We start from the raw sequence: 27,412 nt of genomic DNA on the forward strand, positions 1-27,412 counted from the left end.
GATGCTGAGTGAAGTGAGCAGAACCAGAACATTGTATACGGTAACAGCCACGTTGTGCAATGACTAACATTAATAGACTCAGCCCTTCTCAGCAATGCAAGGATCTAAGACATCTCCAAAGGCCTCATGATGGAAAATGCTATCCACATCTAGAGAAAGAACCATGGAGTCTGAATGCAGATCGAAGCAGAATGTTTGCTATTTTCCTCTTCTGTTGAGTTTTGTTTCCTCTTTCTGGGGGTTCCTCCTATTGCTTCTAATTCTTCCTTACAACATCGCTAATGCGAAAATATGTTTAATAGGAATGTAAATGTACAGCCTACATCAGATTGCGTGCCGTCTTGGGGAGGGAGGCGGGGAGGGAGGGGGAGAAAAGTTTAAAACTCAAAAACTTATGGAAGTAATCATTGATAAATCAAAATAAATTAAAAAAAAGAAAAAGAACTGGAAGGGACCTGAGGTCAGTGAATGAACAAAGGGTTACTGAGCTCATGCCACGTGCCCAGCACCATGCACTGCTCTAACAGGAACCACCACACAGAGGGATGGTGCCCAGAGGTCCAGGGTGCTGAGTGGGGCCACAGACACACCCCACTCAGGAACAAGAAGAGCTGATCTGATCGTGGGCTCCGGGGCAGGGAAAAAAGGGGAGCTGTGCCTTGGAGCTGGTGGCCAACAGCTTTCCTGAGTGTCTTGAGAGGGGTGGTCTCCATCCGGGATGGTGCCCCATGGTGGAAGTCCCCTCATGACAGCAGGGAGGCCCTAGCACGCTATGAAGGTGACCTGAAATGTGGCTACTCTATTCGTTTTACAGATGAGGAGACTGAGGCACAGAGCTGCAGAGCTGCTCAGGGTCATGTAGCCTCTGAGAAAGGATGCGGACCCAGGTCTTCATGGCTCCGTGTTGAGTGCCCCGATTCTTACTTCCAGGGAAGCCCTTCCCGTGTGGGGACAGCTGTCACTGTTAGCAGAGTCTCTAACTGCCACTATCCTCGCTCTCTGCCCTCTGGGGACCAAGGGCAGGCCATGTTCACTTGAGGGTACGGGCGCCGGGGTGACCCAGCCGGCTCTGGCAGGCCGCCTGCGCACACACACGTTCTGGGTGACGTGGTGTCAGATTGACTTGTCACCCAGAACGCCCACCTGACCCTTCGCCCCCACGTGGTGAACCGCCCCTGGATCTGGGACGAAAGGCTCTCTTCCTCCCCTGCCCCCTCCCCCATCAGGGACTCTTCACTTCAGTGAGCCCGGCCAGGCGTTTCCCCAACAGGCCTCTCCCAATGCTCCTCCTCCTCCCCTCTGACCACTCACCCACGTCACAACCAGACTCCCACCCTCTGCAAGCCTTTCGGGTCCTGAAGCTCAATGCCTTCTCTCTGAGATCACCCCCATTCAGCCAGCTTGTTTGCATCCCCAGCATTCAGCCCAGGGCCCAGAAATACAGTAGGCACTTAATAAATGCACATGGACCACTGTGACATTTTATTCCTCCAAACCACATTCAGAACTTAACGTTCATGCTTTGTGAAACTTCCTGTCAAATTCAGTCTTGAAAACTTGTCAATCACCATTATCTGAACCCAGGAAATCAGCTGCTCCCCATCCTGTCTCAGCAACCTCACTAGAACACCTGGCCAAAGATGCCTTGGGGTCTGGGGGCCAGGCCTGCTCAGTAACTCTTTCCCAAGATGACAAATTCTCTTCACAAGTCTCTGTGGAGATGTCACTCAGTGCTCCTCAGGGCACCAGAGCTCTAAGAAAGAGTTCTTCCATTCAGAGACTTTGTGGAACACGGAGCCAGCCCCCTGCTCGGTTCAGAGCCCAGGTCCGTCAGGGCTCCGTGGACACCCAGAAAAGCCTCTGTTCCTTTTCCTGCACCCGCTCCCAGAACCAGCCGGTGCCATCCTGCCCGGGCTCACATGGCCTCCTCCAGGGGACAAAGGCGGGGCTGACACAGAGAGGCAGCCGGGACAGCCAAGCGCGCCACTCCCCCCCACTCCCAAGTTCATTACCGTCTGACCGCTGGGCCTCAAGCTGCTCAGGACCGTCCAAAGGACAACAGCAGTCCACAAAGCACTTGTACTAGGCTTCTATCCACGCCTGGGAAGGCATCAAGAATCGGGGCTGGGAGGAAACTGAGACCAGAGCTGTGTGCTTGGGTGACCCCAGAACCTGAAGGTCCACACGTCCCAGCCTCCCCCAGCAGGACTCCGGTCCTCAGGGATGGGCCTACGACGGGGGACCAGAGGCCAACAGACAGCTACATTGGTATTTGGGGAGGCAAGTGGAGCCAGTGCTGGAGGGGAGACCGAAAAGAAACGTTGGCCCGTACAGACAAGGGGGCGGGAGCCCAAGCCACACAAGGCAGGCGGGTGACCATGCAGGACATCCTAGGAGCCTGCCAACAGTGGGGGCCTCAGACTACGGGGTCCCCACTGGAAATGGGGCGTGGGGGGCTGCTCCACTCTTAGGACAGAACCAAGATGACCAGAAAAGATCTGGGCGTTCTCTCGGGCTGTGAGCTTCAGGAAGGGGCGGGCAGGAGCTGCTCCACGCTGAGCCCGTCGGGAGGAAGGCCGTGGGGCTCAGCTTGAGGACCCACACCAAGGCAGCCAGGCTGGGGCAGGGTCCTTCCCATCATAGGAGGGCTCTCCTTCAGGGGAGGGCGGCCCCAGGGGGGACCTTCCCCAGATGGAGGTCCAACAGAGGCAGCGGCCCATGGTCCTGGCCAGCTCTAAATTCCTGTGCTGGACAGCCTGGGGCAGGGGATCGAGAAGGGCAGGATGTGAGGGTCTGAGAAGGACTTCCTGGCATTCAGGATTGAGGGGGAAGGGTCATCTCTGTCGCTAACGAGGTCGAAGCCACAGGGGCTAAGGTGGAGAGAAGGGGCTGATGACCTGCGAGGTCCGTGGGTAGCCACGGCCAGGGCGGCTGGGCTGGAGACACGAATGGCACAGCGGGGAGCCGCTCCCCCGCCCCGGGAGCCCAGCGGGGGGCGATGGGGGACAGTGAGAGAGAAGAAGGAAGGGGCATGTCTGCAGCCAGGGTCAGGCTGGACGTTTCCGCAGCCATGTGATCTCGCTCCTCCTCCCAACAGCCCTGCTAGGCTGGACCACGCTCCCCATTTCGCAGAAGGGGAGACTGAGGTTCAGGCAAGTTCATCGACAGGGACGCCTTCGACCCAGCCCCTGTCTCTCGTCCCCGGGAAGCACTGATAAGGAGGAGACCCAGCTCTCGTTCGCCTCAGGATGGAGGCTCCAGGCCACCCGAGGCCTCCCCTCCTCTGGCCACACAGTGAACGCCTCCCTCTGCATCATAGTACACAGGACCCGAGCGCAGCCTGGGCTCCTCCTCTGCGTACCAGTGGCGCTCGCTGAAATCAGGGAAGAAGGCCGCAATCTCTCTCCGGGCAGACACCACTGAGTCTGGGGGAGACAGGGAGAGGGAAGGGGAGGGGAGGAGGGGGAGGGAGAGAGAGAGAGAGAAAGAGAGAGGAGAGAGAGAATGAGAGAGAGAGGAGAGAGAGAGAAAAAGAGAGAGGAGAGAGAAGAAGAGAGAGGAGAGAGAGAATGAGAGAGAGGAGAGAGAAGAGAGAGAAGAGACAGAGAGAGGAGAGAGAATGAGAGAGAAGAGAGAATGAGAGAGAGAGGAGAGAGAGAGAAAAAGAGAGAGGAGAGAGAGAATGAGAGAGAAGAGAGAGAAGAGACAGAGAGAGAGAGGAGAGAGAGAATGAGAGAGGAGAGAGAATGAGAGAGAGGAGAGAGGAGAGAGAGAAGAGACAGAGAGGAGAGAGAGAAAAAGAGAGAGGAGAGAGAAGAAGAGAGAGGAGAGAGAGAATGAGAGAGGAGAGAGAGAATGAGAGAGAGAGGAGAGAGAGAGAAGAGACAGAGAGAGAGAGGAGAGAGAGAGAAAAAGAGAAAGGAGAGAGAAAGAGAGGAGAGAGAGAATGCGAGAGGAGAGAATGAGAGAGAGAGGAGGAGAGAGAGAGAAAAAGAGAGAGGAGAGAGAGAATGAGAGAGAGGAGAGAGGAGAGAGAGAATGAGAGAGAGAGAAGAGACAGAGAGAGGAGACAGAGAAAAAGAGAGAGGAGAGAGAAAAAGAGAGAGGAGAGAGAGAACGAGAGAAGAGAGAGAGAATGAGACAGGAGAGAGGAGAGAGAGAATGAGAGAGGGAGAGTGAGAGAGAGAGACAGAAGGGCAGGGGTCAGTCCTCCCAGGGAGGGCAGGGGCCGCCGGGCCCCAGCCCTGCCAGCCCCCTGCCGCCCACCCCGCCCGCTCACCTGAGCCATGGGTGGTATTGCGTGTGTCCGTGAGGCCAAAGCTCCCGCGGATAGAGTCGGGGGCCACGTGGCGAGCTCGGAACACCCTAGTTGGCCCCATGAGGGTCCTCCAGAGCTGGACAGCGTCCTTGTGAGCCAGGATGTAGGCCCGGATTGGGCCACTGGGGAGGAGGAGAGGAGGACAGGAGGTGACCCATGGTCATCCGGTGCTCTCCCCACCAACTCTCCACTTGGGCCGGCAGTTGGGGTGGGGGGAGGGGTGCCTCATGTGAGTCCCCTCCCCGGGAGAAGCAGGGATACCTGGCCATGAACTCCACCAAGCGCTGGTAGAAAAAACGCCCTATTGGAGAGAGACAGACAAACAGACATGACTCGTATCCTGTGGGACACGTGCCACTCACTCTCCTTCCCTGGAAGGGCTCAGGGCTGCACCCACCTGCATGCTCCTGGTAAAACTGCTGGCAATCCTCCCGCCTCCAGACCAGGTCTCGCGTGCGCACGATAAGGAGCTGGTTGCTCAGGATCTGCTGATGAATGGCCTGGAAGCCCCCCCTCCCCCCGCCAAGAAGTCAGAGGTGGGGTCCAGGGGCCCCCCAGCCCCAGCCAGGACCCCAAGAGGAAGAGAGCAGCCAAGGTCCACAGGAATCCTCTGCCTACACAGCTCAGCTCAAAACAGGCCGAGGAAGTATTTCAGAAGCACCTACTGTGTGCTAAGCATCTGCCAAGCATTCTCTCCCCTAACAGACCCTCATTACCTGAGGGCAGGGACTGTCTCTGGCCTCTCTTGCACCCCCAGCACTGCGCCTGGCACACAGTAGGTGCTTACTGTTTGCACACTCAGTGGTCCTCCTTGAAGCCTGACTTGTTTTCCCCATCCCAAGAGCTGTCGGACATGGGGCTTTCGCAGGTGGTGCTCCATTCACTCTGCCTTAGCGAGCACTTAGTAGGTGCCTTCTACATAGAGGCACACAAAAACCAAACCAAGGAAACCGTCTTTGCCCCCAGGGAGCTTCTAGTCTAGGACCGCCCGGGCTGGACTTGCTTCAAATGCGGCCTCGGACACTTCCCAGCGAGGCCACCCTGGCGAGTCCCCGCACCCGCTGCCTCAGTTTCCACGTCTGTACAACTGGGTGGCATGGCGGCCGTCCCCCGGAGGGGGACAGCCAAAGCTAACCCTGGCCATGTCACTCCGCTTACTAGGGCAGGAAAAAGGCCCTCGGCCCTGCCCTCCCCTCCCCCGCCGACACAGGGAAGGCCACGACCCGCTCCAGCCTCCGCAGCAGGAGCCACCGCCCCCCGTGCTCCTAACCCCACGGCAGGCCGCTGCCGGCCTCTCCCGCTCTCACGTTTTCAATGGCTCCCTACTGCCTACGACATCAAAGTGCTGTGCCGCGGACGGCCTTCAAGGCTCTACGCCCGCCGGGCGGCCCTCCCCGATTGTTCCCCCCATTCTCCCTGTCTGGGTCCGCCGCCGCCCTAACCTCCAGGATCAGGGGATGGGCCACGGCGTCCGGCTTGATCAGAGCCAGGGTGAGCTGGAGCAGGCTGGGACCCCCGCGCCCCAGCGCAGCCATCCTCCCGGCGGCGCTGAGGGGAGCCATCCTCCCGGCGGCGCTGAGGGGAGCACGGCCGGGACACGCACCAGGCGGCGGGGCGTGCTCGTGCGTCCCTTCGCAACCCAGGGTCTTTAGCGACCCACCCCGTGGTGCGTACGACTCAGTGCGTGCTCCTCCCCCGTGCGTGCTCCTACGACCCTACGCCTCCCATGCGCGGTCCCTGCGACCTCCCGTGCGTGCTCCCTGCGACCTCCCGTGCGTGCTCCCTGCGACCTCCCGTGCGTGCTCCTGTGACCCTGTACGTTCCAGCCCTCTCGGAGTCGCGCATGCGCACCCGGTGGCGGGGGCCTTCGGGCAGCGCCATAGACAGCCCCGGGGGCCTCCTGGCGTCCATCCGGCGTCCGCCGCGGGCAGCCCCTGCCGTTGCATAGCAGCGGGGTTGACGCTGCCGAGCCCAAGGCTGGGGACGCCATGGCCGGGGAGCCTGCCGGGGCCGGGGCCGGGGCCGGGGCCGGGGCCGGGGCCGGGGCGGGGCCCGAGCTGGACCAGGAGAAGTACGATGCGGCCGAGAACGTCAAGATCATCTGCCTCGGGGACAGCGCCGTGGGCAAGTCCAAGTGCGTGGGGGGGGCGGGGCCTTGAACCCTGAATTCAGGGGCCCAGGGGGCGTGCCTTGAACGCCGAGCCCAGAGGTGGAGGGAGCCCCAAACTCTAAGTTCAGTGGGTGGGGGGCCTTGAACGCCAGGCCCAGAGGTGGGGAGAAGCCTTGAACATTGAGGGGGAGCTTGAATGCCGAGCCCAGGTGGGGTTGGGGGGGAGCCCTGAATGCCTGACCCAGCGCTGGCCGAAGGACCCTGTCCCCCCTTGTCCATCTTCTCGGGCCACACGGGTGGAGCAGGACTTGAACCCAGGGCCGATGATAGGGGCTCCATGGTGGGCCCCATTTAACAGATGGGGAAACTGAGGCCCAGAGAAGTCAAGTCACTTGTCCAACGTCATAGAGCTAGTAAACGTCTGAGGCAGGATCTGAACTCAGGTCTTCGTGGCTCAGAGGTGTGGATGCCTTCCAGGAGGGACTTGGTGACACCTGACCTAGGAGCAGGCCTGGGGAGGAAGTGGTGGGAAGGGTCCCCGCAGGAGAGAGCTTTGAGATCCAAACCAGGAAAAGCGGATTTGCCTCCTTCACGGCCATCCGTTTCCCAGCCCCAGCACACAGTCGGCGCTTAATAAATGTTTATCGGCTGCCAGGGGCCCGCAGTCTGCCCTGGGCAGCTCAGGCTCTGTATGGCAGAGCACTGAACGGGGACCAGGGGCTCGGAGCTAAGCCAGGGTTGTGGCCCTCGAGGAGCTCCCAATATATAGAACAGAGAGAAAACAAGGCTCTCTGGGCGGGGGGAACAGAGGCGTGTGGCCAGACCCCCCGGGGAGGGGCTGCTCACCAGCCTCTCTTGTGCTCGCAGGCTCATGGAGAGATTCCTCATGGATGGATTGTATCCTCTAGCACCCTCCCTGCCCTCGGCCCCTGGGACGGCCCCGGCTGCGGCGGGGGGACACAGGAAGCTTTGGGGAGTGGGATGGCAGCTTACCTTAGACCCAGACACCCTCTTCTGAGCACCTGTGACCTGCTAGCTGAGCCCCCGTGAGGCCGGCTAACCCCCGCAGGGGTTCTAGCACTGGGCCCTGAGAATGCAGGGTGAGCTCAAGGCCGCGGCACCTGGGGAGCCCCCCACCAGCCGCCAAATCGTCATCCAAGTGTGTTCCCCTCCCTTCTCTGTCAGCAGTTGTCACTGAGCCCCGAGACCCCCGCCTTTTCCTCAGGGGATTGACCTCAGCTCTGGTCACCGGGGGGCTGGCGATGGAGGAGGGGCATCGGAGAGCCGGGCCAGCCCCAGTGCAGCACTAACAGTCCTTGTCTCCTGTCCTCAGCCTCTGCCTCTGTCTGTCTCTCTGTCACTCTCTCTTTGTCTCTGTCTCTTTCTTCTCTCTCTCTATCTCTCTCTCTCTCTCCCCCCGCCCCTCGCTCTCCCCCTCCCACTCTCTCTCTCTCTTTCTCTCTCACAGTGACCTCATCTGCTCCCCGGGGTTCCACTGCCGTCTCCTAGGCAGGGAGCTCCCCAATCCTTCTCTCCCGGGCTCCAGTCCCATATCCCCCGCTGCCTGTTAGAGCTGTCCTTAACCCGGGGGGAGCAGCCGGCCCCAGCAGCTATCCACCTATGCCCTGACCCTCTACAAACACACGACCACCGTCGACGGCAAGACCATCCTTGTGGGTGAGCAGCATTGGACAGGTCGGGGAGGAGGAGAGGGAGGAAGGACCAGAGGAAGGAGGGGCCTTAGAGCCAGGCGGGACCTGAGAAGGAGGAGAGCATAAGGAGGGTGGGCAAGGGGGCCTAGGGGAGCCCAGGGCCAGGATGGGCTGGTAGAGCGGGAGACGGTCAAGTGCACCTCATCTGCCGCCTCCGGCGCCCTTGCCAAGCCATGAACCCACCCCCGGCCAAAGGTCCCAATAAGGGCGGTCCACTCTGGGGCAGCTGCGGAGCCCTGGCCCCAGCCGGTGCCCAGAGTGGCCCCTGAAAGGCTGGATACGGCTTTCTGTCCTCGCTGGCGCCATCCTCTGACATCGCTGGGCCCTGTCCGTGGCCTGAACTTATCCGCTTTCTGGGCCGCGCCCACCCCTGTTTACAGGCCCCCTTCGTCTAGCCTTGCCTCCCCCATCCTGATCCTCAGAGCCTTCACCAGGGTCCCTGTGAGCCCCGCCCCAGCCTGTTGGAGGCAGTGAGGAGGGGGTTGGGGGAGGCAGGAAGACGCGGGACTCCCAAGGAGCTGGGCTGGGCAGAGGAGAAGGCACGAAGGGTGAGGCGGGGTCCCCAGGGCAGCCCTCCTGTGGGGAGGTAGGCCGGCACCTCCCCCCCATTATTGGCCCCCCACCCCATCCTTCTCACCTGGTGACACCAACCCCCAGGCATGTGTGTGCGTACGCCCACTCTCATACTGAGCACACACGTGTACAAAGTCATAATTGTGTGTGCACGTGTGTGTACAGAGTGTGCATGCATGCACAGGCACACACAGCAGGCATGTAAATTCTCATGCCTGTGTGTGCATGTGTGTATATGGACAAACGTGTGCATGTATGCACAGGCATACACAGCAGACGTGTGGACACTCATACCCATGTGTGCACATGTGTGTGCAGACAAACACGTGTGTGTGCATGCACAGGCGCACACAGCAGACATGTAAACACTCATGCTTTGTGTGCACATAAACACGTGTACATGCATGCAAGGCACACACAGGAGACATATAAATGCTCATACCCTTGTGTGCACATGTGCATGCACACAAACATACACATGTACATGCATGCACACCCATATACTTGCCCATGCACATTCATGTGTGTGTGATGCACACACATGCATGCACACGTGTGTGCTCGTGTCCAGTGACTCCTGCCCCATCCCTGGGGTGGGAAGGGCTTGGTTCCTGAGGCTCGGGCCATGCCCTGACATCCCGGCTCTTGCCGCAGATTTCTGGGACACGGCGGGCCAGGAGAGGTTTCAGAGCATGCACGCTTCTTACTACCACAAGGCACACGCCTGCATCATGGTAGGTGGGGGAGGGGCTCACTCAGCGGGTCCTGGGGTTGGTGTGGGCCACCCTGGCACCCGTGATGGCTGGCGACCCTCCGTGGCCTTGCTTCCTTCTGGGCCGCTGGCTCTTGGGGAGGGAGTCTCACCAAGATTGCACCCAGAGCCCCAGTCGCTGCTCCCCCAAGCATCACCTGCTCTCACACTCCAGACCCAGCCAGTTCTTGGGCCCTGGCGTTTGGGCAGATCTGGGAATTCTCTGGTCACCCCCTTGCACCCACGCAGGATGGCCTCCACCACCCTCAGAGCTTGGACGAGTTTGGGGCAGGGGCAAGGATCCCCTCGAGGCCAGACAGCCCGAACCTAGGCAGTGGGTTGGACCAGGCTTGGATGCCGCTAGGGATGAGAGCCTGCTGGGCACCCAGCACTGCCCTGAGAGTCTAGGTCACAGGTCACAGGCTGATGGGCCTGGGCTCCCCAGTGCCCCTCTCATTCCATCCCCGTCCACTCTGACCAGGCCGCTGTCCTCCTCGGTTCCCAGCTCAGACACTCCCAGGAAGGCACTGGCCTGGAGGCTCCCAAGGGGACAGACAGGAGTCAGAGGTCTTCAAGGGCAGGTGGTGCCACCTCCGAGGTCATCCACCTGTGGCCTTTGAGGCCCAGAAAAAAGCCCCAACTTGTCTCTCTCCCCCTTCCATTTTTCTACATTTGGCCCCCCAGGGGAGGCGGAGGGCAGTGTTCCCAGAGGATGGTGTCTCCCAGTATCCACAGTCTGTGGAGAGATTTTGGGAGTCTGGCCTTGGATGGGAAAAAGCCGCCTCTTGATTTTGACATACTCAGTTCCTTCGTAATGGTGCTTTTAACAATGAAGGACTGAGTCTGAGGAGGGGGATGTCCAGGCCAGACCAGGCCAGACCAGGCCAGGAGCTGTCCCCACCTACCTTAGGGAAGGGCTGTCTGAGCCCTCCTGTTGGGAGTAGAGTACGAGGGAGGTGGTTGGAGGGGTCTCGGGCTCTGGAAGCAAGCAGTTCAGCTTTCAGACAGCTTGGGACCCCGGGGTGGGCCCTGCCCCAGGATCGCCTGGAGGAAAGTAATCGTCTGTTCGGTCAGTTCTCCCACCCTGCGATGTCCACAAGGACACCCCATCTGTGCAAGGGATGGGCTTCACTGCCTAGGACCCTGGGAGGTGAAGGCTCCCCAGCTTTGCACAGGCTGCCCTCACCAGGGGTGTTCTTCCTGACTCCCAAATACGGCTCTCTCCGCTGGGCAGTGCTGCCTGCCTGGGTCCCAGAAAGCCCCGCAAAACCATTCACATGGACCTGGGCTAGCGCGTTCCCACGGCCCAGAGAAGAGTCTCTGTGAGTCGGGGCAGGCGCCTTGGGCCCATTTCTGCCAGGAGCCCTCCCACCAGAGACTCTTCAGGCCTGGGCTCTGTGGCCCCACGCACCCCCAAAGGCTGACCGAGCCGATGAACAGATGCCCATCCTGGTGCCAGGGGTAGAAGCAAGGTCCCATTGAGAGCCTGGCACGACTAGCCAGTCCATCCCTGAATAATTCCACCTCTGGGAATGAGCCCTGGTCAGTGGTTGAACCAAGGGCGGCCCCGGAGCCCCTTTGGGGAATGAAGACAAGAGCAGAGAGCCAGGATGGGCCTGGAGCGGGCGGGCAGGAAGCCTGGGCAGCCTGACCTTCCGTGGTCCCAGTAGGAGCTGGGTGGAAATGGGGAGTGTCAGGCCGCCAAGCTGCCTTGCCGATTGACTGCTTGATGGATAGGGGCGTGCCCTTCCTGCCGCTTCGTCCAGACTGCGGCCTTGCTGAGGGGTGCCTCCTCGAAGCCAAGGGCTTGGAGCTCCCGAGTGCCAAACAGGTCCCAGGGTCGCGCTCATTTGCAGCCGCCCCCCCCCCCATGTCTGTGTCTGGAGGGCTCCGGCAGTGGGGAGGGGGGACTCCTTGGAGCTGCCCGGCCCTTTCTTCTCACCCCAGGTGTTCGATGTGCAGAGAAAGGTCACCTACAAGAACCTGACCACCTGGTATTCGGAGCTTCGAGAGTTCCGCCCCGAGATTCCCTGCCTCGTGGTGGCCAATAAGATTGATGGTGGGGGCCGGCCCTTGGGGTGGGTGAGGGGGTGGGGAGGCGGGCGGGCTGACCCGGGAGCCCCTTCCTTTGGCCACCTGCGCCGACCCTCTCTCCCTCTTCAGTCGACACCAGCATGACCCAGAAAAGCTTCAACTTTGCCAGGAGGTTTGCCCTGCCCCTGTACTTTGTCTCGGCCGCCGACGGCACCAATGTTGTGAAGGTAAGTTTGTTGGGCTGGGAGTAATGGGTGAGCACAGCCGGGGTGGGGGCCACAGGGTCTCTGGGAGGCCCACCCCAGCCCTTGAGGACCTTCTTTCTTTTCTCCCCCAGCTCTTCAATGACGCCATCCGTTTGGCGGTTTCTTACAAACGGAATTCCCAAGACTTCATGGATGAGGTTTTGCAAGAGCTTGAGGTGGGTAGCTGGGAGGGGACTGGGGCTGGGGGAGCCTCCTTTCCTCCCCTCCCTGCCTGCCCCTACACACCCTCCGACTTTGGACCTGTCTGAGGCAGGTGTCTCACCGACGGCTTTTCTCACAGAACTTTGAGCTGGAGAAGAAGGTGGGGTCCGGGTCAGAGCAGCAGCAGAGTGAAGCCCTGGGGAATCTTCCGTCTCCCTGAGTCTCGTCTGCCCCTCCCGTCTCCTCACAACCCCGGCACCCCATGAAGCAGCCTGGGGCCTGCCACCCCAACCTTGCTGCCTCCCCCTCTGCCATCTCCCTCCTGCTCCTCACTGGTACCCAGCTTTTCCAGCAGCGGCATATGGCAGGAGAAGCACAGAGACCCCAACCCAAAAGGGAGGGAGCAGGGTCCCTAACAGGACCCATCCTGGAGATGCAGAGTCTGTCCCCATCATCCCCACACACATCCCAGACCAGGTCAGGGATCAGAGTCAGTGCCGGACATCCACACCCCAGGAAAAGAAGTGGGGGGTCTGCCATCCCCACTCCATTTGGACTGGGGCAATGAGGTGATATTCTATGTATCCACCCAAGGAACAGAAAATTAAATATTTTTTTCTCAACATTGACCGTGGGGCCTATTCCTTGGTAAACAGATTCTTAACTTTCTGATCAACTCTTCTTCCCCCCCCAACAAAAAAAAACCCTGTATCCATACAAAGTCCTAGATTCCCCCTACCTTGACACATACATGCTCCCTGTTTCCAGATGCCCACAGGTTTGTTTGCTGATAGCCAGGCTCTGTGGGTGGGTAAGACTGGGGGTCGATGACTGGAACTCAGGCCTGGCCCCTCCATCCTGGACAGCAGGGTCAGCCTGGTGTATTGTGGTGGGCGTGGCCCCATGGACCTCTTCTTTCTCTCCCTTCTCCAAGACTAACAGTCAGTGGTGGTGACCAGCGAAAGTCCCCAAATCCACCTCGCCCACAGCCAGGGTTTCCTGTGAAGTAGCTAGGTACGGGTCTGCCATTCCCTCCCCTCAGTACACACACTCAGGCCCCAGCCCAGGTGTCCAGAGAGCTGTGGTCTGCAAAAGGTGGGCCAATCGAGAATTTATTAAGCATCTACTGTGTGCCAGGCACTGTGCTAAGACCCAAATGAAACTCCAGCCCTCAAGGGTCATGAAGAGTCAGACGCAACTGAAGGACTGATGGTAGTGGTGGTTGTGGAGGCCCCCAGTTGCCGGATGGGTCAGGAAAGGCCTAGAAGGCAACATGAGCTGGACTGGGAAGAGAAGGACAGTCCAGGCACAGGAGCCATGCATGTTTGGGGAGCACCATGCAGGGAAGGAGGCTTTAATCAAGGCTTTCAGCTTGAATTTGGATTATTGATGGGGGAGGAGTGGCCGCGTGGGGGAGAGGGGAGACATGAGCCAGGGAGGCCGTTTAGGAGGACCCTTACAGGAGAAGCAGCTGCCAAGCAATGTTGACAGAGATAGGATTCATCCCGTCCACGGCTGGCTTTGCACAGAGCGACTTGCTTCTTTTCTGTCCTGTTAGGCTGGGAGATCCTCCAGGGTAGGGCCTGTCTGGTGCCCTCTTTGTGCCTGCAACGCTCAGCCCAGGGCCTGGTACACAGGAGGCACTTAGTTAATGTTGGTTGAGTATCCCAGCTTCCAGACCTAGGGTGTCTGGGGCGAGTGAGAAGAATGTTCAGGGCTGCCGTGTCTCCTGGGAGGAGCCAAAAGATGGAAGGGGTGTCTAGGAAGGAGGTCTCTGGTGGGCGCAGGGTCGGCTGAGCAGGATGGGGGTGAGAATGGCCATTGGGTCTTGTCGGATGGCCCTGATTCCCTCTTGGGCAGGCAGGCAGGAACAAGAGGAATGTTCTTTAGCTGTGGGGCTCCGCAAAGGGAGGCCAGAGGCATGGCAGAGAAAGAGCGCCTGCAGTCACCAAGTGCTTCAGGTGATTCTCTGGAAATGGAGACCCGCCTGTGTGAGGACCTGGTGAGAGAACGTCCCAGGCCTGAAGGGAGCTGGGCTTCCCAGACCTGGGATTTCACTGGGGTGGAGATCCCTCTGCCAGGAAGTTGTCACCTTCTCTGCGTCTGGTGGAGCAGTGACTTGCCCAGGGTCACACAGCTGGGTTATGGCAGAGGACTCCTGGATGGAGACCAGGTCTGCAGGCACTGCACTAAGCCACAAGTCCATGTCAGAGAATGAAAATCGGCCAAAACACAGCAGAAGCCAAGCCAGAGACAAGGCTGAAACATTTTAAAAATACACGAATCAAAGAGCTGGAGAGAGACCCTTGGGCCGGATGTTTGACGGATGTTTAGAAGACCCGCGACCAGTCAGGAAAGACACCACGTTTGCGGAATTGCCGCGGTCTGGGGAGGAGATAACCACAGGCGCTGATGCTTATGGGTGGGAGCTCTGCCCAGGCCCCAGGGTTCCCCAGGTGCCTGTGGGGGGCTCAGTCCTGCAGCCTCACCCCAGGGGGTCCTGGGTCTTCCTTTGGTGCTCCGTCTCTGGGGGTTCCTCCAGGAATTTTCCTGTCTATCCTCATGGGCTAATGGCTCAGGTCCCAGAGGAGTAATGAGGTAGGCAGCTGTGATGCAAGCCCTCAGATTAACAGTGTGAGCACAGGGCATGGGACAGCCTTGATTTCACCCTTGCCGGGAGTACAGAAGGCGCATATGGCCCCATAGAACACAAAGTGCTGGCTCGAGTGGACATCGGGCCACCTTGTGACCTTTGGCTTGGCTTCCTCGTCCTCCCACGGGGTCGGCCCAGTCTCCGGGACGCATAGCACCCTATGGTTGGGACTCACTCTCGAGTCCCTCCCTTCCTGGATGGACCCTGGCTTTTCTCTCCAAGCAGGATGCTGTGCTTAGTAGGCCCTTTCTTAAAGAAAGGTAAGAAGAGGCGCTTCCCCGGAAGGGCTCACGCCCATACAGAGAGACCACGCTTAAAGAGCAGGCACATCTACGATCCATGCAGAGTCTGAGGGGAAGGCGCTGGCCGCTGGCTGGAGGTGGAGTGATTCTGAGAGGGGCGAGTGGGGAGGCCCCCACACTTCTGGATGCAGAGGAGGGTGTAAAGAGCCTCGAAAGGTAGGAAGGGGCCCTCTAGTCTCCACGAGCCTCAGATGCCAAGTGGAGAGTGGAGACGAGGGTGACTCATTTCTCCCAGGGGCAAATGGCATCAGGAAACTCTGCCCCCTCCCCCCCAAAAAAAAGCTAGGAAGAGAAAATTAACAATAGCGAAAAGACGCTGATAAAGGAAGAACAAGAATCAGACTTCCCTGTCAGAAGGGGAGTCTGGCCCCGCAGGAGGTGCCTCAAGCACCAGCTACTTTAATAGAGGTCTTGGGGGAGTGGGCAGCCAGCCCCTGGTCCCCATCATGGGACAAGTAATCCCCTTTTCCAGTGTCGAGGACCTACAGCATAAGTGCTGATTGAAGAGAGGGAGGCTGGACAAGCAGGAGTGGGCCAGAGCATCTCTGCGGGGCTCTCTTGGCAGGCCCTCCAGCCCTTGTCTGCTGGACATGGACCCTGATCTCCTGCTAACGGACACATGTGGCCCCTTAGACTAGGATGGCGCTCCATCTCTGCGGATCTGCGGAGCTCTTAGGTGCAGGAGCAGTGAGGGCAGGCACGGCAGAACAAAAGTGCTGACATGAGCACAGAGGTGCCTCCCCGTGCCCCGCCCCCGGCTCTGAAGGAGAGATTGGACACCCCTGCGAGGCGTGTGGGGGCAGGAGAGTCCTTTGAGGAGTGGCTGGAGGAGGTGACTCTGGATTCCAAAGAAGCCAGTCCCTTCCAGCTCCAAAGTCTGTGGTATTCTGTGGCCATCCTGACTCTACACCCACTGCCACTGACCAGCCGGGTGGCGTGACGATGCCTGTCTGGTTATTTCCTGACTAGAGAAGCCTATACCAGGTTCTTACTCTCCTAGGTTGGAAAAATCAGCTCCATCAACAGGAGACGGGGAAGGCCTGGAGGTTGCAAGGTCACCATGGGTCAACAGTGTCCCTTGGCAAGCCCCGCAAAAGCTGTGGAGAGCTCCATTCTAAGAGGGCAGGGATCCAGAGGGAGAGGGGCCATTGTGGGGCCGTCTTGGGTAGTGAGCAATTGGAATGCCATCCTTTGGGAAGGACGTTGGATGACCTGGGGGGGGGGTGTCCAGAGACAAGTGACCAGGAGGGAGAGAACACTGGAGGCTCAGGTACAGGAAACCAAGATGAACAACCAGGAAAGGAAGCCTGGGCTGAGGGGGAAAGTCAGAGGCCCCAGGGTTGTCATGCAGTGGGTTAAACTAGGCGTCCTCTGCCCATCAATTGGGGAATGACTGAACAATGGAATGGAATAGAATACTATTGTGCTATAAGAAATGATGAGCATTATCTTTTAGAGGACTTTAGAAAAACCTGGCAGGACTTGTATGGACTGATGCTGAGTGAAGTGAGCAGAACCAGGAGAATGTCGTACACGGTAACAGCCACGTTGTGCGATGACTAATATTGATAGACTCAGCCCTTCCTAGCAATACAAGGATCTAAGACATCTCCAAAGGCTTCGTGATGGAAAATCCAAAGAAAGAATTATGGAGTTTGAGTGCAGATCGAAACAGACTGTTTGCTGTTTTCCTCTTCTGTTGAGTTTTGTTTTCTCTTTCTGGTGGTTCCTCCTATTGGCTCTAATTCTTACAACATCACTAATGTGAAAAGATGTTTAATAGGAATATATATGTGTAGCCTACATCAGATTGTGGCACCGTCTTGGGGAGGGAGGGGGAGAAAAATTTAAAACTCAAAAGCTTATGGAAGTGATTGTTCACAATTCAAAATAAATTAATTTAAAAAGAAAAGAAAACAAACAAACAAAACAAAAAAAAGACAGCTTCCTGAGCACTGAAGCCCCATCTGAGGACCTTGCAGACCTCCTGTGAGGACCCTCTTCTGAGGTTCCTCCATCACTGAGGGGCTGGCTGGCTTCGGAGACCTCTGGAGGGAGCTGGGCATGTCTGGTCCACCCAAAGCCATGAAGGATCAGGGCAGAGGCTGGAGAGGGGCAGGGGAGGGGGTCACAGGGCTCAGTGGGCTGGCCTGGATGGGCATCCTGCCTCGTCCAATCATGAATTTCAAGCTGAAGGGGACTTACTTAGAGATGATCTAGCCCAGCCCTGCACCAACCCTCTGCTACATGAGGAACCTGAGGCCCAGGAAGTGAAGTCCCTGGCAGCAGAGACAAGGTGGAAAGAGTCTGAGCCTGTGACACAAGGGGCAGATGTCCCTCGAGCTGAAGCCCAAATCGGGTTTACTCACCTTCATTCCCTAAAGCCTCCTCACTTCTGTCCTGCTTCAGCCCTAGGCTGAAAGGCTCCCCAAGAATCTGGCAGAGGAGGATTTGGGGGGGCAGAGGCCGCTTGCCAAAGGAGGCTATCTATGGTGCGGATCGGCTGTGTGACAAAGGGAAGCTTCTGCTGGCCCCCCTCGGGCCCTGAGCCCCTCCGGGTGGTTCCCCCACCCACCGCGAACCACCCACCGCCGTGTAGGATGAGGAGGGGGACTGGGAGGACAGAGGGAGCAGGCAGGCCCAGCTTCACATACAACTTTATTGACTCATTCCCAGGACAAAAGGCCAGGCACAGCCAGGCGCCCGACCCGCCTGTGGACAGCACTCTCCGGACTGAGCTCTACTTGATCTTATTGCTCTTCATGGTGTCCATGAGCAACCTCAAGCGCTTTGGGAAGGAGAGTGTGAGAGGCAAGGCCTGGCTGGGGCCCAGAGCTTGGGCCTTGGCTATCCCAGGGTTGGGGTACCCAGGGGAACCAGTTAAGGAACCGCTTGGAGGCCAGGGCTCATTCTCGGGCCACGTCTCAGAAGCGTCCCTGGGAGGAGGGAGCCACATCTGGGGGGCAGAGGACTTTATCCACCAGGGGGTCCATACCCAGGGAAAGGGAGGTCTCGCCTTTGTAGGAGGTCGAGTGATCTTAGGCCGAGAAGGTAGCTGAGCATAGACAGTGTCCGACCCAACCTTGGAGGAGATCCAGTCCAGAAAGTGCCAGGTGGACGTGTAGATGCCTGGCCGATAGGCATGGGCACAGCCAGATCCCCAGCTCGTGATGCCGACCACTACGTAGGTGCTGCTGTACGGGTCTTTACACATGAGTGGCCCACCGCTGTCCCCCTAGACACAAGGGGCACGTGGTCAGGGTGGCCTGGCCTGGGGGGAGCAGGGGGCTGGGGTACATTAAGAGGGAGGGGGATGGTAGGGGGGGCCAGCATGAGACCCTGAGGGGAGTCCAGGAAGATGTAGGGTCCTCTGGGGTGTGTAGGCCAGGTTACCTGGCAAGTGTCGATCTTTCCCTCTACGTAGCCAGCACAAAGGTTGTTTGTGTGAATGGCCCCGTAGTACCAGTGGGTTCCGTTGCACGTCCTCGAATCGATCATGTTAACCTCAGCTTCCTGTAGTATCTTAGATGGGGTACCTGTCACAGCCAGAAGTCTGGGGTCAGCCAGCTGCCTGCCCAGGTCCCTGCCAGCCCATTTGACCAGGGCAAATCTCTCCCCACCTGATGTAAACTGCTGTGACCCAGGTATATCCCACCAGCCCCAGAGGCCCTCCCCGCTTCCTTCACTAAGCCCAGCCCAGGGGCAGCTGCTGCTACTGACAAACATCAGGCTTCCCACCCCTCCCCAGGACTGAAAACAGAGGGCATCTGCCCTCAGACCTTCCCCTGCCCCCCAAGAAGGCATCCCAGGAGTCCAGTGTCAATGCGTAGAAGTGGGAGGTATGCCTGGGGGTTATAGAATGGGGGAAGGAGACAGGTGGAAGGGGGAGATGCCCCACCCTGAAGGGTTACAGAGTTGGAAAGACCCCTGAGCAAACTGTGAGGTGCACCAGGCTCACACAATCCTGGAGAATGGAGGGCAGAGTGTGAGCTCAGGGAGCCTCTCCCACAAGAGACTCCCAGAGCCCAGGAGCACAGACAGATGTGGGCAGAACTGTCCAGGGCCAAGCAGGAGGAGGTCTCTAGTGGAGGGCCTCGGGGCTCCATCCTTGGCTCTGTTCAGATCTGCATTTTTATCAATGACTGCCTAACTAAAGCCACAGATGCTAAGTGGATCCAATGTGTAGTTGAGAAGCTGGGTCCTGAAAGGTGCAAGAGATCCCACCGTGCTGTTTGCTGGCTCCAGATATACCCTATAGTAGGCTCCCAGGCACAAGTGAAAAATCATACAAGATTCCTGGAAAAAGGGAAATATGTGCTTGCTCATCAATGGATTTTTGCCACTTTCGTGGTAGAGACAGGACTTTGGGATCACTAAAAACTTGCAGGCTGCCCTGAAATTTTGAAATAACACAACACTCAATATACATCAAGATTGGAACTTCAAAGATACCCAAGAAAGCAAAAGCAGGTCCAGGCCAGACATTCCCTCCGGAAGTACACAGAGCCTGGCCCTAACAAAGTCTGAAGCTAAGAAGTAGGCTGAAAGGATCAGCAAACAAAAACCAAATCCCACCCATTGTGGTGCCAGGGACGCTCAAAACACAAATTCAGAAGCAAAAAGTGACTTCAAGCAAGACCTCAGAGGAAAACAGAGCCTGGGCACAAAGTCAGTAGAATTCCTGGAAGAGAGGAAACATTATTTTTTTAAAAATTTTTTTTAAGTGAAATTAGAGCACTAGAAGAAAAAAAGTGGAAGAGAAATGAGAGCTATGGACAAAAAAACTAGCAAGGAAATTAACAGCTTAGCACAAGATGTACAAAATCTTGTCCAAACAATAAACTCCTTAAAAATTAGAATGGATCAAATAGAATCTAATGATTCTGTGGGGCAAGAAATATTAAATCAAAGTCAAAAGACTGGAAAAAATAGAAGAAAATATAAGGTTATCTCATAACAAAAACAACTGACTCGGAAAACAGATAGGAAAAAATTCAAGAATTATCAGACAACTTGAAAGCCCTGATGAAAGAGTATAGATATATGATTTCAAGAAATCTTAAAAGAAAATGGCCCAGATCTCCTAGAACCAGAGGACAAAGTGAAGTAGAAAAAAATCCATCAGTCACCTTCTGAAAGAAACCCAAAATGAAAACTCCCTGGAACATCACAGCCAGAAGCCAGAGCTTCTAGGTCAAAGAAAAAACACTGCAAGCAGCCAAAAAGAAAGCATTTGAGTACCAAGGAGCCACAGTCAGGATCGCACACAATTTAGCAGCCACACCTATAAAAGGACAGAGAGCTTGGAATATGTTGTTCCAGAAGGACATGGGCTTGCACTCAGCCAGTCAACAAACAGTGATGAAGAATCTATACTCTGGACTTCAGAGAGTGGTCCCTGACCTCAGGCAAATTCCATTTGTTGAGGGTAGGGGGACAGTGTGGTCACAGAGTACATGGTCTCAAAGAGGGGGAAGTAACACAAGGCAGTTCTGGGGCTTAGAGCTAACTGGATCAGGAAGCTCTTCCTGTTGAGGAAGGAGAGAGCAGCTCTAGGAGTGAAGGGGAGGCGGGAAAACCTTCCGGTCCAGGAGCAAAACCTGAGCCTGGGCAGCCGGGATGCCAAAGGCAGCTGGTGGGACTCAAGAGCAGCTAGGAAGGGCTGTCCAATGGCCCCTCAGCATTCTGGGGGCAGCTGTGTGCCCACCGAGGCCTGACCTCAGCGGGCATGGTCATACTCCTGCAAGGCTGCCTATGGCAGTGTCCATCGCCCACCAGTCATTGTCCAGAGAGTAGAGGGACTTGTCATTAGGAGTTCCTGAGGAGTTCTCTCAACTACATCTATTGATAGAACCCAATTTCCTTGGAGCACACCACTGTTCCCTCCAAAGATGGAGCCCATCCATATTGGCTACCACTCCACCTTTTCATCCTGCCAAGCTGCCGGGGGGTCTTCCTTGGCTTCTTCTCATGCTGCATCGGCACACAGACCCTTGGCTGGCTGGCTGACTTCTCTTCATGCTTGCCCCTTGCCCAGCAGGCCCCAGCAGGCACGCTGTCGCTTACGCTCCTCACACCCAACATGGTGACATGGGTTTGCAGCTTGCCATTGCATGGTGTCACTTGGTGTTTGGATTTTTCTGAGACTGTCCATTTTTTTCCATAAAATAAGAATATGTGGAGAATATGGAGCTTAGGAAGCCATTTTCTGTGGCTGTGAGCTTGGCATCATTGAAAAGTGCTGCAGAATCTCCTAAACTTGATATGGGGCAACCAACTCCTTTTGGATTCTGGGCTTGCTTCAGTGTTGCCCTGATGTGCCTATCCAAGATATGGCTACTGATGAACTGTTTGCATGGGCTGTCCATCCACCTACATAGTGTAACCTGGGCGTCATGCACTTACCATCCACTTTGTGTTTCCTACTAGAAGATTGGGCCAATCTCTTCTAAATGACTATGGATTTCTTTCCATGTGAAATGGCAAACCACTCCGGTGTCTTTGCTGAGAAAACCCCAAATGGGGTCACAAAGAGTCAGACATAACTGAAAAATAACCCAACAACAATGACATTTCATTCAGGAGGTTTTGTGTTACAATTTAATAACACCTTCTCAAAAAAGCAGCATTTGGAGAGCCCCCCTACCCCTAGAGAATCTCTCTTCTCTTTAATCCTGCTGCCTAATTGTCCTTTAATCCATAAACAATGGACACAGCAGAATCTTCTGGTCTTTATACCTTAGACAGATCAGTTACTGTCAACGTGTTGACTGCTACACGAAGTCATCTGCAAAAACATTCCTTCTTCCAACAGACATTTGCACAAATCGTCCTCAGTACAATGCCCTTAGACATGACAAGAGGAGGTGCACCTGGGCCAGAAATTGTTGCTGGTGCAGGGCAGCAGGCTGGACACCAAATTCTTAGAGAAGTCTTGAACATGTATGTTATTAGAGGGTTGGTTCATTCGTGGTTAGAAAGAAAAGCAGAAACCATTGAGGGCAGGCATGCTTTCATCAAGTACAAGTCATGACCAAGCAGCATGATTTCAGAAAAACCTGGAAAGACTTACATGAATGGATGCAGAGTGAAGTGAGCAGAATCAGGAGAACACTGTGTACAGCAACAGCAATATTGTATGATGAACCACTGAGAATGACTTAGCTGTTGTCAGCAAGACAGTCCCAAAGGACTGATGATGAAACATGCTATCTGCCTCCAGAAAAAGAACTTAGGTTGTCTGAATATAGACTGAAGCATATTATATTCCTTTCTTTCTCTCTCTCTTTCTTCTTTCTTCCTTTCCTTCCTCTCTTCCTTCTTTCTTTTTCTTCCTTCCTGTCTTTCCTTCTTTCCTTCCTACTTTCTTTCTTTCTCTTCAAGTCTTCTTGCACAAAATGACTAATATGGAAATGATTTACAAGATTACATGTAAAATTTTACTTACATGTATAACCTATATCAGATTGTTTACTGTCTCAGAAAGGGGGTACATGAGGGAAGGAGGGATCAAATTTGGAATTCAAAATTTAAAAAAAAAACAATGAATGTTAAAAATTGTTTTTACATGCAACTGGGGGAAAATAAAATATTATAAAGATAACAAAATATGTCATGACAAATTAGCTTTGCTTCCTTTGTTGACGGGATTACAAGACAGGCAGATCAGGAGATTTCATGAAACATTTGCAAAGGACTGCAGACCATCCTTCTGGACAAGCTGGAGAGATATAATCGCACTGGCAGTTCCATTATACAGGCTCTAACCTGACTGAGTGGCCTCATGAATGGATTCATGTTCATGTGGAAGGAGGTCTCCTGTGGAGAACTCCAGGGATATGTGGTTGCCCTTGGGTGAAGGTGTGGAAGGCAGGCTTCTCAGATATGCAGATACCCCACAGTGGGGGAAGAGAGCCCACCCATGGGATGATGGAATTGAGACTATCCCAGGCCACCCAGGGAGGCAGGGGCAAAGCTGGGACTCCAGGGCAGGTTTCTGGGATGCCAATCCATTGAGCTGGCTGTCTCCAATGCTATGGAGAGCTCTAGAGCCAACCGTAGTACTATATAGATGTGAATGATAAGGAATGGTAGGGATGGGGGTGGAGTTGGAACTGACAGACAGCCATATGTCTATTCTACCTTGGATAACTCAAGCGTTAGGGTCTTCTGATTGCAGGGCAGGCTTTGACAAGAGCACTATGGTAAGGGGGTCTGTTGTCTACCCCCTGAGTTTACAGCAAATGCTTTGAAGAGGAAAAACCAAGACGCAGTGTTTGAGGATGGGTCTCTCAGGAAAGATGGCTCCATGTTGTGGAAGCGAATAAACAAGCTTGTGGGCACTAAGTCCACAAGCAAAGATTGCCAGGGAAGCTGGCCCAGACCCAAAGAGTCAACACTTATGGCTGTGGAGTCACCCTGCATCCCCATGACCCCAGAGGTCCCCTGTGGTTACCTACCATCACCTTCCATGCTGCCCCATGATCCCCATCATTCTTATGGCCCCTGAAGCCCCACTTTGTAGCTGCCATGATCCCCTCAACTTCGCCAATGCCCCATTGCAGGCTTACCTATACCTTCCACTTTGAACCCCCAGCCAGCAATAGCACACTTCTCCTTAGACGTGAATAGGGGCTCGCTAGCCCGAGGCAGGCAGGCAATGCGCACCAGGTCCCCACACACTATGGGTCTGTCCAGCTGGACCAATGCAATGTCGTTTTTCATAAATTGCTTATTATAATGTTCATGTAGGATAATCTTGATAGGTTTTCGCTCCTGCACTCGAGAGTCCAAGGCGCCGTAGACCCACCCGATCTGAATATCCCATGCAGCAATCAAAAACCGCCAGAGATCATAGTTACTGGGGAAAAAATCAGTGAGGACCCAGAGTCACCTCAGGCAGGGCAGTGAGGGAGGGAGGGAGGGAAGGCAGAGAAGGGGAGATGAGAGGGAACAGAAAAGAGGAAAGGAGGGAGAGAGAGAGAGAGAGAAGAGAGAGAGAAACCAGGACCCCTTAACAAGGGGATGCCCAGGCAGGGCTCCCCCAGAGATAGACAGACAGACAGAAAAAGAGAGAGACCCCCCCCAGGAGGGGGACCTCTCTTGCCCACCCCACCCACCCCTCAGCCCCAGTTCACTCACTTGGCTTGATCTCCAAAGCAGTGAGCAGCGGTGAGAACCCAACTCGGAGCGATGAGGGAGCCGCCACACATGTGGTACTTGTAATCACCATTCCAATACTGTACCTGTATACTGACTATCCAGGGCCAAGCCCCTCGGCTCGCGTCCGCACCCCCAACGATCCGAGTGCCAGCCGCGTTGACCATTGGCCTCTGTCCACAAAGACCCCTGGTGGGAGAAGAGATATGAGGTGACCAGGAAAGGGTCACAGACCTTGGCCCCCACCCTCCCCTGGTAGGGAAAGGAGGAGGAGGGGCCTGTCCATGGCTCCCCCCTCCCTGTGTCTCCACATACGAGCATGTATTCTGAGCATCGGCCCCCCCAGTCCACAGGAGAGACAAGAGCACAATCTGCCCAACCATCCCAGTCGCCATCGTCCTCCAGTATGAGCTAGAAGCCTAGAAGGGATTCCAATTGAACACTGCCCTGGCCAATCACAGGCCTGAGCCTCTGTGGTGCAAGAACAGAATGTTGGGGGAGGGGCCGAGAGGCCTCAACTGACCCTCACCCCCGTGGGCCCTCTGAGAGCCATGAAGTGTTTGCCCCACAAAAGCCCCATGAGGTACACTGGTCCTGTTGAGGTTTTAGAGGTTTAGGGATACGGGACCCCAAAATAGCGACACACTCTTCAGGTCCTGCCCAAATGAATTTGACCTAAACCTTCTTTCAGCCGAAGACAAGGTTTATTAAAGATTGATAATTGTTTAAGATCAATTGAGCCCCAATAAGGGCCAAAAACCTGAATGAATCTTTTCTCCATGAGTGAATTAAGAATGCCCCTTCCTGTGTCAACAGCTGAATCCGACCAAGAGCATTCTTCTATTTATGACCACTAAGGAGCCTTCAACCCTGACATTACCTTGAATAAGGGGACTTTTCTTATCTTGGTATTTGATGTACATATGCTATGTTGTGTCATGTTAATGGTAAAGGAAACACAGATATCCTGGATCTATCATATACACTTTGACGACATTTTTCTATCTTATTGTATTTACAAGCAATTCAATTAAGAAAATTCCTTTCTCATGCTCTGGTTAAACATATATGGAGACTGCAAATCTGAGTAACGCAGACATTCTGAGTCAGGGTTTAAACGTTCTGCTAAAATGGCTTGCTTCAGTCAGAGTTAAAGCTCTGCCTCCATGTAACATGTTACATGCTGCTAACTTAAGGGAATAAAACAATATGAATTTACTTATCACCTAACTTGTTGTCTCTTTAACCAACTTTCAGGTCAACAGTAATGGTGCCGTGACTTGGATGAAGCTGAAGGAATAGGTGAAAACACCAGCCCACCCCAGCAATGCTGGTGGCTCTGGTGCCTCAGGATCTGTTTTTTTGGGTTTTTTTTCCTGGAGTCCTAACCTTGATGGGGTCGGGTAAGTTTCTCCCTATTCCTGGTTTCCATAGACCTCCCACTAGTTTGGTTGAAGTTCGAAAGAAAATTCCCTTTAAGCTAGCTCTGGAGTTGGGGATCAAGTCGAAGTTCAGAAACTCTGGCTATTGTATCTGTTAGATCCCCTCTGGTAAGGATCGATCTAGGGAAATTGGCTATGGGTCAGTCAGAAACTAAAACTAGAAATCCAGCTAACAAGACCGTCATCTCTTATATGTCAAGCCATTGCCAATCTGGTGATCACAAGTACTGCCAGCACTGATGTCAGCTAACTAAAGATAGCCCCAGATTACGTTGGCCTCAATAGGGGTTCTTTTGACCCGTCAAAGTTACTTTATCTTAAAATCAAACTAAGTTTAAAGGCCAGCAAAACATCTAGCCAGGAGTGGAAATGTTTTCATCGCTGGGTTGCTGAGATGGTTGAGGGAGAAGAAAAGGCAGAAGCCTCTTCCCTTAAGGCTCGCAAAACCACTTCAGCACTCTTTCCCAGGCTCCGAATAATCTGTTTCCTCCTGCCCTTTCCCTTAAAGGCTATGGTCCTGGCAGGGACTCAGATCCCCCAACTTAACTTCATTGGGATTTGCCCCTTTAAATCTGCAACCTCAGGGGCACTCTGAGGAAGGCTCACAGGATTCAGTTACACTGTCAGGTCTTGGATCCTTGCAAATTCCCCAACCCCACTGCCTTGGAATAATAATAAACAGCCAATTTGTGTTGGGAGTACCCAACAAGCCTCTAATTCCCTCTCTCTCTCTGTCATTAAGTGTGCGCTATGTTTGTATTGTATTTGTCCTGTCAGTTTGTCTGTCAGTGTGTGTCTCTGTGTCTGTATCATGTGTGCTGTGAGTGAGTCTGTTACTTTATAAGATTTTAAAGGCTGCCAGAGACTTCTAAGGGATGCAGCTAGGAAAACAACAAACCTGTAAAACTCCTTTACTTGTGGTTCCAGGCCTGGCCAGCCTGGAGCGACAGTGAAAAGTTAGATGCAGCTAAAGACATCTTAGCAGATTCTGGAGGTTTTGAGATTAATCATTAAGAAGTTGGGAAATTGATCATTTTGGGATTGTTGGAGAAAACTGAGACTGGGGGTAATTCCAGGAGCTCACCCTCTGCTAAAACACCTCCTCCCAATCCTGATTCCTCAGCATTCCCCACTCCCTCCTCAGAGATAAGTATCTCAGTGTGGGAATTGTAAAAGAGAAGAGAATGCTGGAGAATTGTAGGGAAAACTTATATCAGCCTTCCCCATCTGGCAAAAAGAGGGGAGGGGCAGCTATCACAGACTAGCAGTCCTGTGCCCCAGGGCACCTTGCAGCCCACCCCTCTAGGCAAGGCCTGGGAGAAACACCCAGGTTCAATACATTCTGTGTGCCCCAACAGCTGCAAATAGCACCAGCCTCAGTAAATTCTGCAGCTGTGGGGAGGGGAGAAGTGGACAGGTCAAAACTATAATGAGATTCCCTAAGCCCTGCCACCAAGAATCATCACCACTGGGAAGGCCCTGGCATCAGCCACCCCAGCCCCTGGAAGGCCTGGCAACAGCATTATGAGGTGAGAAGCCAACTTCTACTCTTGGTAAGCCCCATGCTTCTCTGTTCCAGTTTTAGAATTTATGGCAAGTTATTTTATCTCTGTTTGCCCTGTTTCCTGATTTGTAAAGGGAAGAATAATAATGGTTGTTGTTATGGGATCGAAATGATATAATGATTATAAAGTGCTTAAAACAACGACTGGCATATGTTAGACAACATTATTATTATCTCCCTAATTTAATGTAATTGTTCCATACCTGATAACTTTGAAGTGGTTTTTGAATACCAGGAGTAATGAGATCAATAATTTCTATATGTGATAATCTGGAAAGACAACAGATTTCATCTGAAGTTTGTTGTTTATGTTACTACTACTTTTCTAAATTATATTGTATTTCTAAAACTCTCTTAGATTGTAAAATTTCAGAGACCATTGTGAGG

At 54.7% G+C, this 27,412-nt stretch overlaps 3 protein-coding genes across 6 annotated transcripts; 1 reads left to right on the forward strand and 2 right to left on the reverse strand.

Moving 5' to 3' along the window:
• Positions 1-1,459: 1,459 nt before the first annotated feature.
• NME6 (NME/NM23 nucleoside diphosphate kinase 6) lies at positions 1,460-5,878 on the reverse strand. Its single transcript, XM_027854382.1, has 5 exons — positions 5,761-5,878; positions 4,716-4,818; positions 4,580-4,619; positions 4,280-4,440; positions 1,460-3,425 (listed from the first exon to the last, which is right to left on the reverse strand). Exons 1-5 carry the CDS (start codon positions 5,851-5,853, stop codon positions 3,244-3,246), a joined length of 579 nt encoding a protein of 192 aa, XP_027710183.1. The 5' UTR covers positions 5,854-5,878; the 3' UTR covers positions 1,460-3,243.
• A 428-nt stretch (positions 5,879-6,306) lies between these two features.
• LOC114037424 (rab-like protein 2A) lies at positions 6,307-12,528 on the forward strand. 4 transcript variants are annotated; one of them, XM_027854294.1, is made up of 9 exons: positions 6,307-6,452; positions 7,296-7,325; positions 8,026-8,105; positions 9,368-9,447; positions 11,412-11,523; positions 11,628-11,725; positions 11,836-11,919; positions 12,018-12,065; positions 12,383-12,528. In XM_027854294.1, the coding sequence occupies exons 1-9, from the start codon at positions 6,307-6,309 to the stop codon at positions 12,476-12,478; spliced, it is 774 nt and encodes a 257-aa protein (XP_027710095.1). In that variant the 3' UTR covers positions 12,479-12,528. The 4 variants fall into 4 exon arrangements, with proteins under 4 accessions (XP_027710095.1, XP_027710092.1, XP_027710093.1 ...); XM_027854291.1 differs by having other exon boundaries at positions 12,033-12,528; XM_027854292.1 differs by having other exon boundaries at positions 12,045-12,528.
• A 5,072-nt stretch (positions 12,529-17,600) lies between these two features.
• LOC114037479 (acrosin-like) lies at positions 17,601-24,402 on the reverse strand. Its single transcript, XM_027854379.1, has 5 exons — positions 24,335-24,402; positions 24,002-24,208; positions 23,451-23,720; positions 18,254-18,413; positions 17,601-18,095 (listed from the first exon to the last, which is right to left on the reverse strand). Exons 1-5 carry the CDS (start codon positions 24,400-24,402, stop codon positions 17,601-17,603), a joined length of 1,200 nt encoding a protein of 399 aa, XP_027710180.1.
• Between the last annotated feature and the right edge of the window lie 3,010 nt (positions 24,403-27,412).

This window comes from Vombatus ursinus, unplaced genomic scaffold (assembly GCF_900497805.2).
Source record: "Vombatus ursinus unplaced genomic scaffold, bare-nosed wombat genome assembly UNPS02010394.1, whole genome shotgun sequence".
In the NCBI taxonomy this organism is placed as follows: domain Eukaryota; kingdom Metazoa; phylum Chordata; class Mammalia; order Diprotodontia; family Vombatidae; genus Vombatus; species Vombatus ursinus.

Excerpts from the sequence above, each read along its gene's own strand:
- LOC114037424 (XM_027854294.1), top strand. The coding sequence starts at position 6,307 with ATGGCCGGGGAGCCTGCCGGGGCCGGGGCCGGGGCCGGGGCCGGGGCC. Across the intron at positions 11,524-11,627 it reads GGTGGCCAATAAGATTGATG|TCGACACCAGCATGACCCAG; the intron begins GTGGGGGCCGGC and ends CTCCCTCTTCAG. Across the intron at positions 12,066-12,382 it reads ACTTTGAGCTGGAGAAGAAG|GTCAGGGATCAGAGTCAGTG; the intron begins GTGGGGTCCGGG and ends ATCCCAGACCAG.
- NME6 (XM_027854382.1), bottom strand. The coding sequence starts at position 5,853 with ATGGCTGCGCTGGGGCGCGGGGGTCCCAGCCTGCTCCAGCTCACCCTG. Across the intron at positions 4,819-5,760 it reads CCCATCCCCTGATCCTGGAG|GCCATTCATCAGCAGATCCT; the intron begins GTTAGGGCGGCG and ends GGGGGCTTCCAG. Across the intron at positions 4,441-4,579 it reads TTGGTGGAGTTCATGGCCAG|TGGCCCAATCCGGGCCTACA; the intron begins GTATCCCTGCTT and ends CCTCCTCCCCAG.
- LOC114037479 (XM_027854379.1), bottom strand. The coding sequence starts at position 24,402 with ATGGTTGGGCAGATTGTGCTCTTGTCTCTCCTGTGGACTGGGGGGGCC. Across the intron at positions 18,414-23,450 it reads TGTGCTATTGCTGGCTGGGG|ACTTCTGGCTGTGACAGGTA; the intron begins GTTCAAAGTGGA and ends GGCTGACCCCAG. Across the intron at positions 18,096-18,253 it reads GAAAGATCGACACTTGCCAG|GGGGACAGCGGTGGGCCACT; the intron begins GTAACCTGGCCT and ends CCTTGTGTCTAG.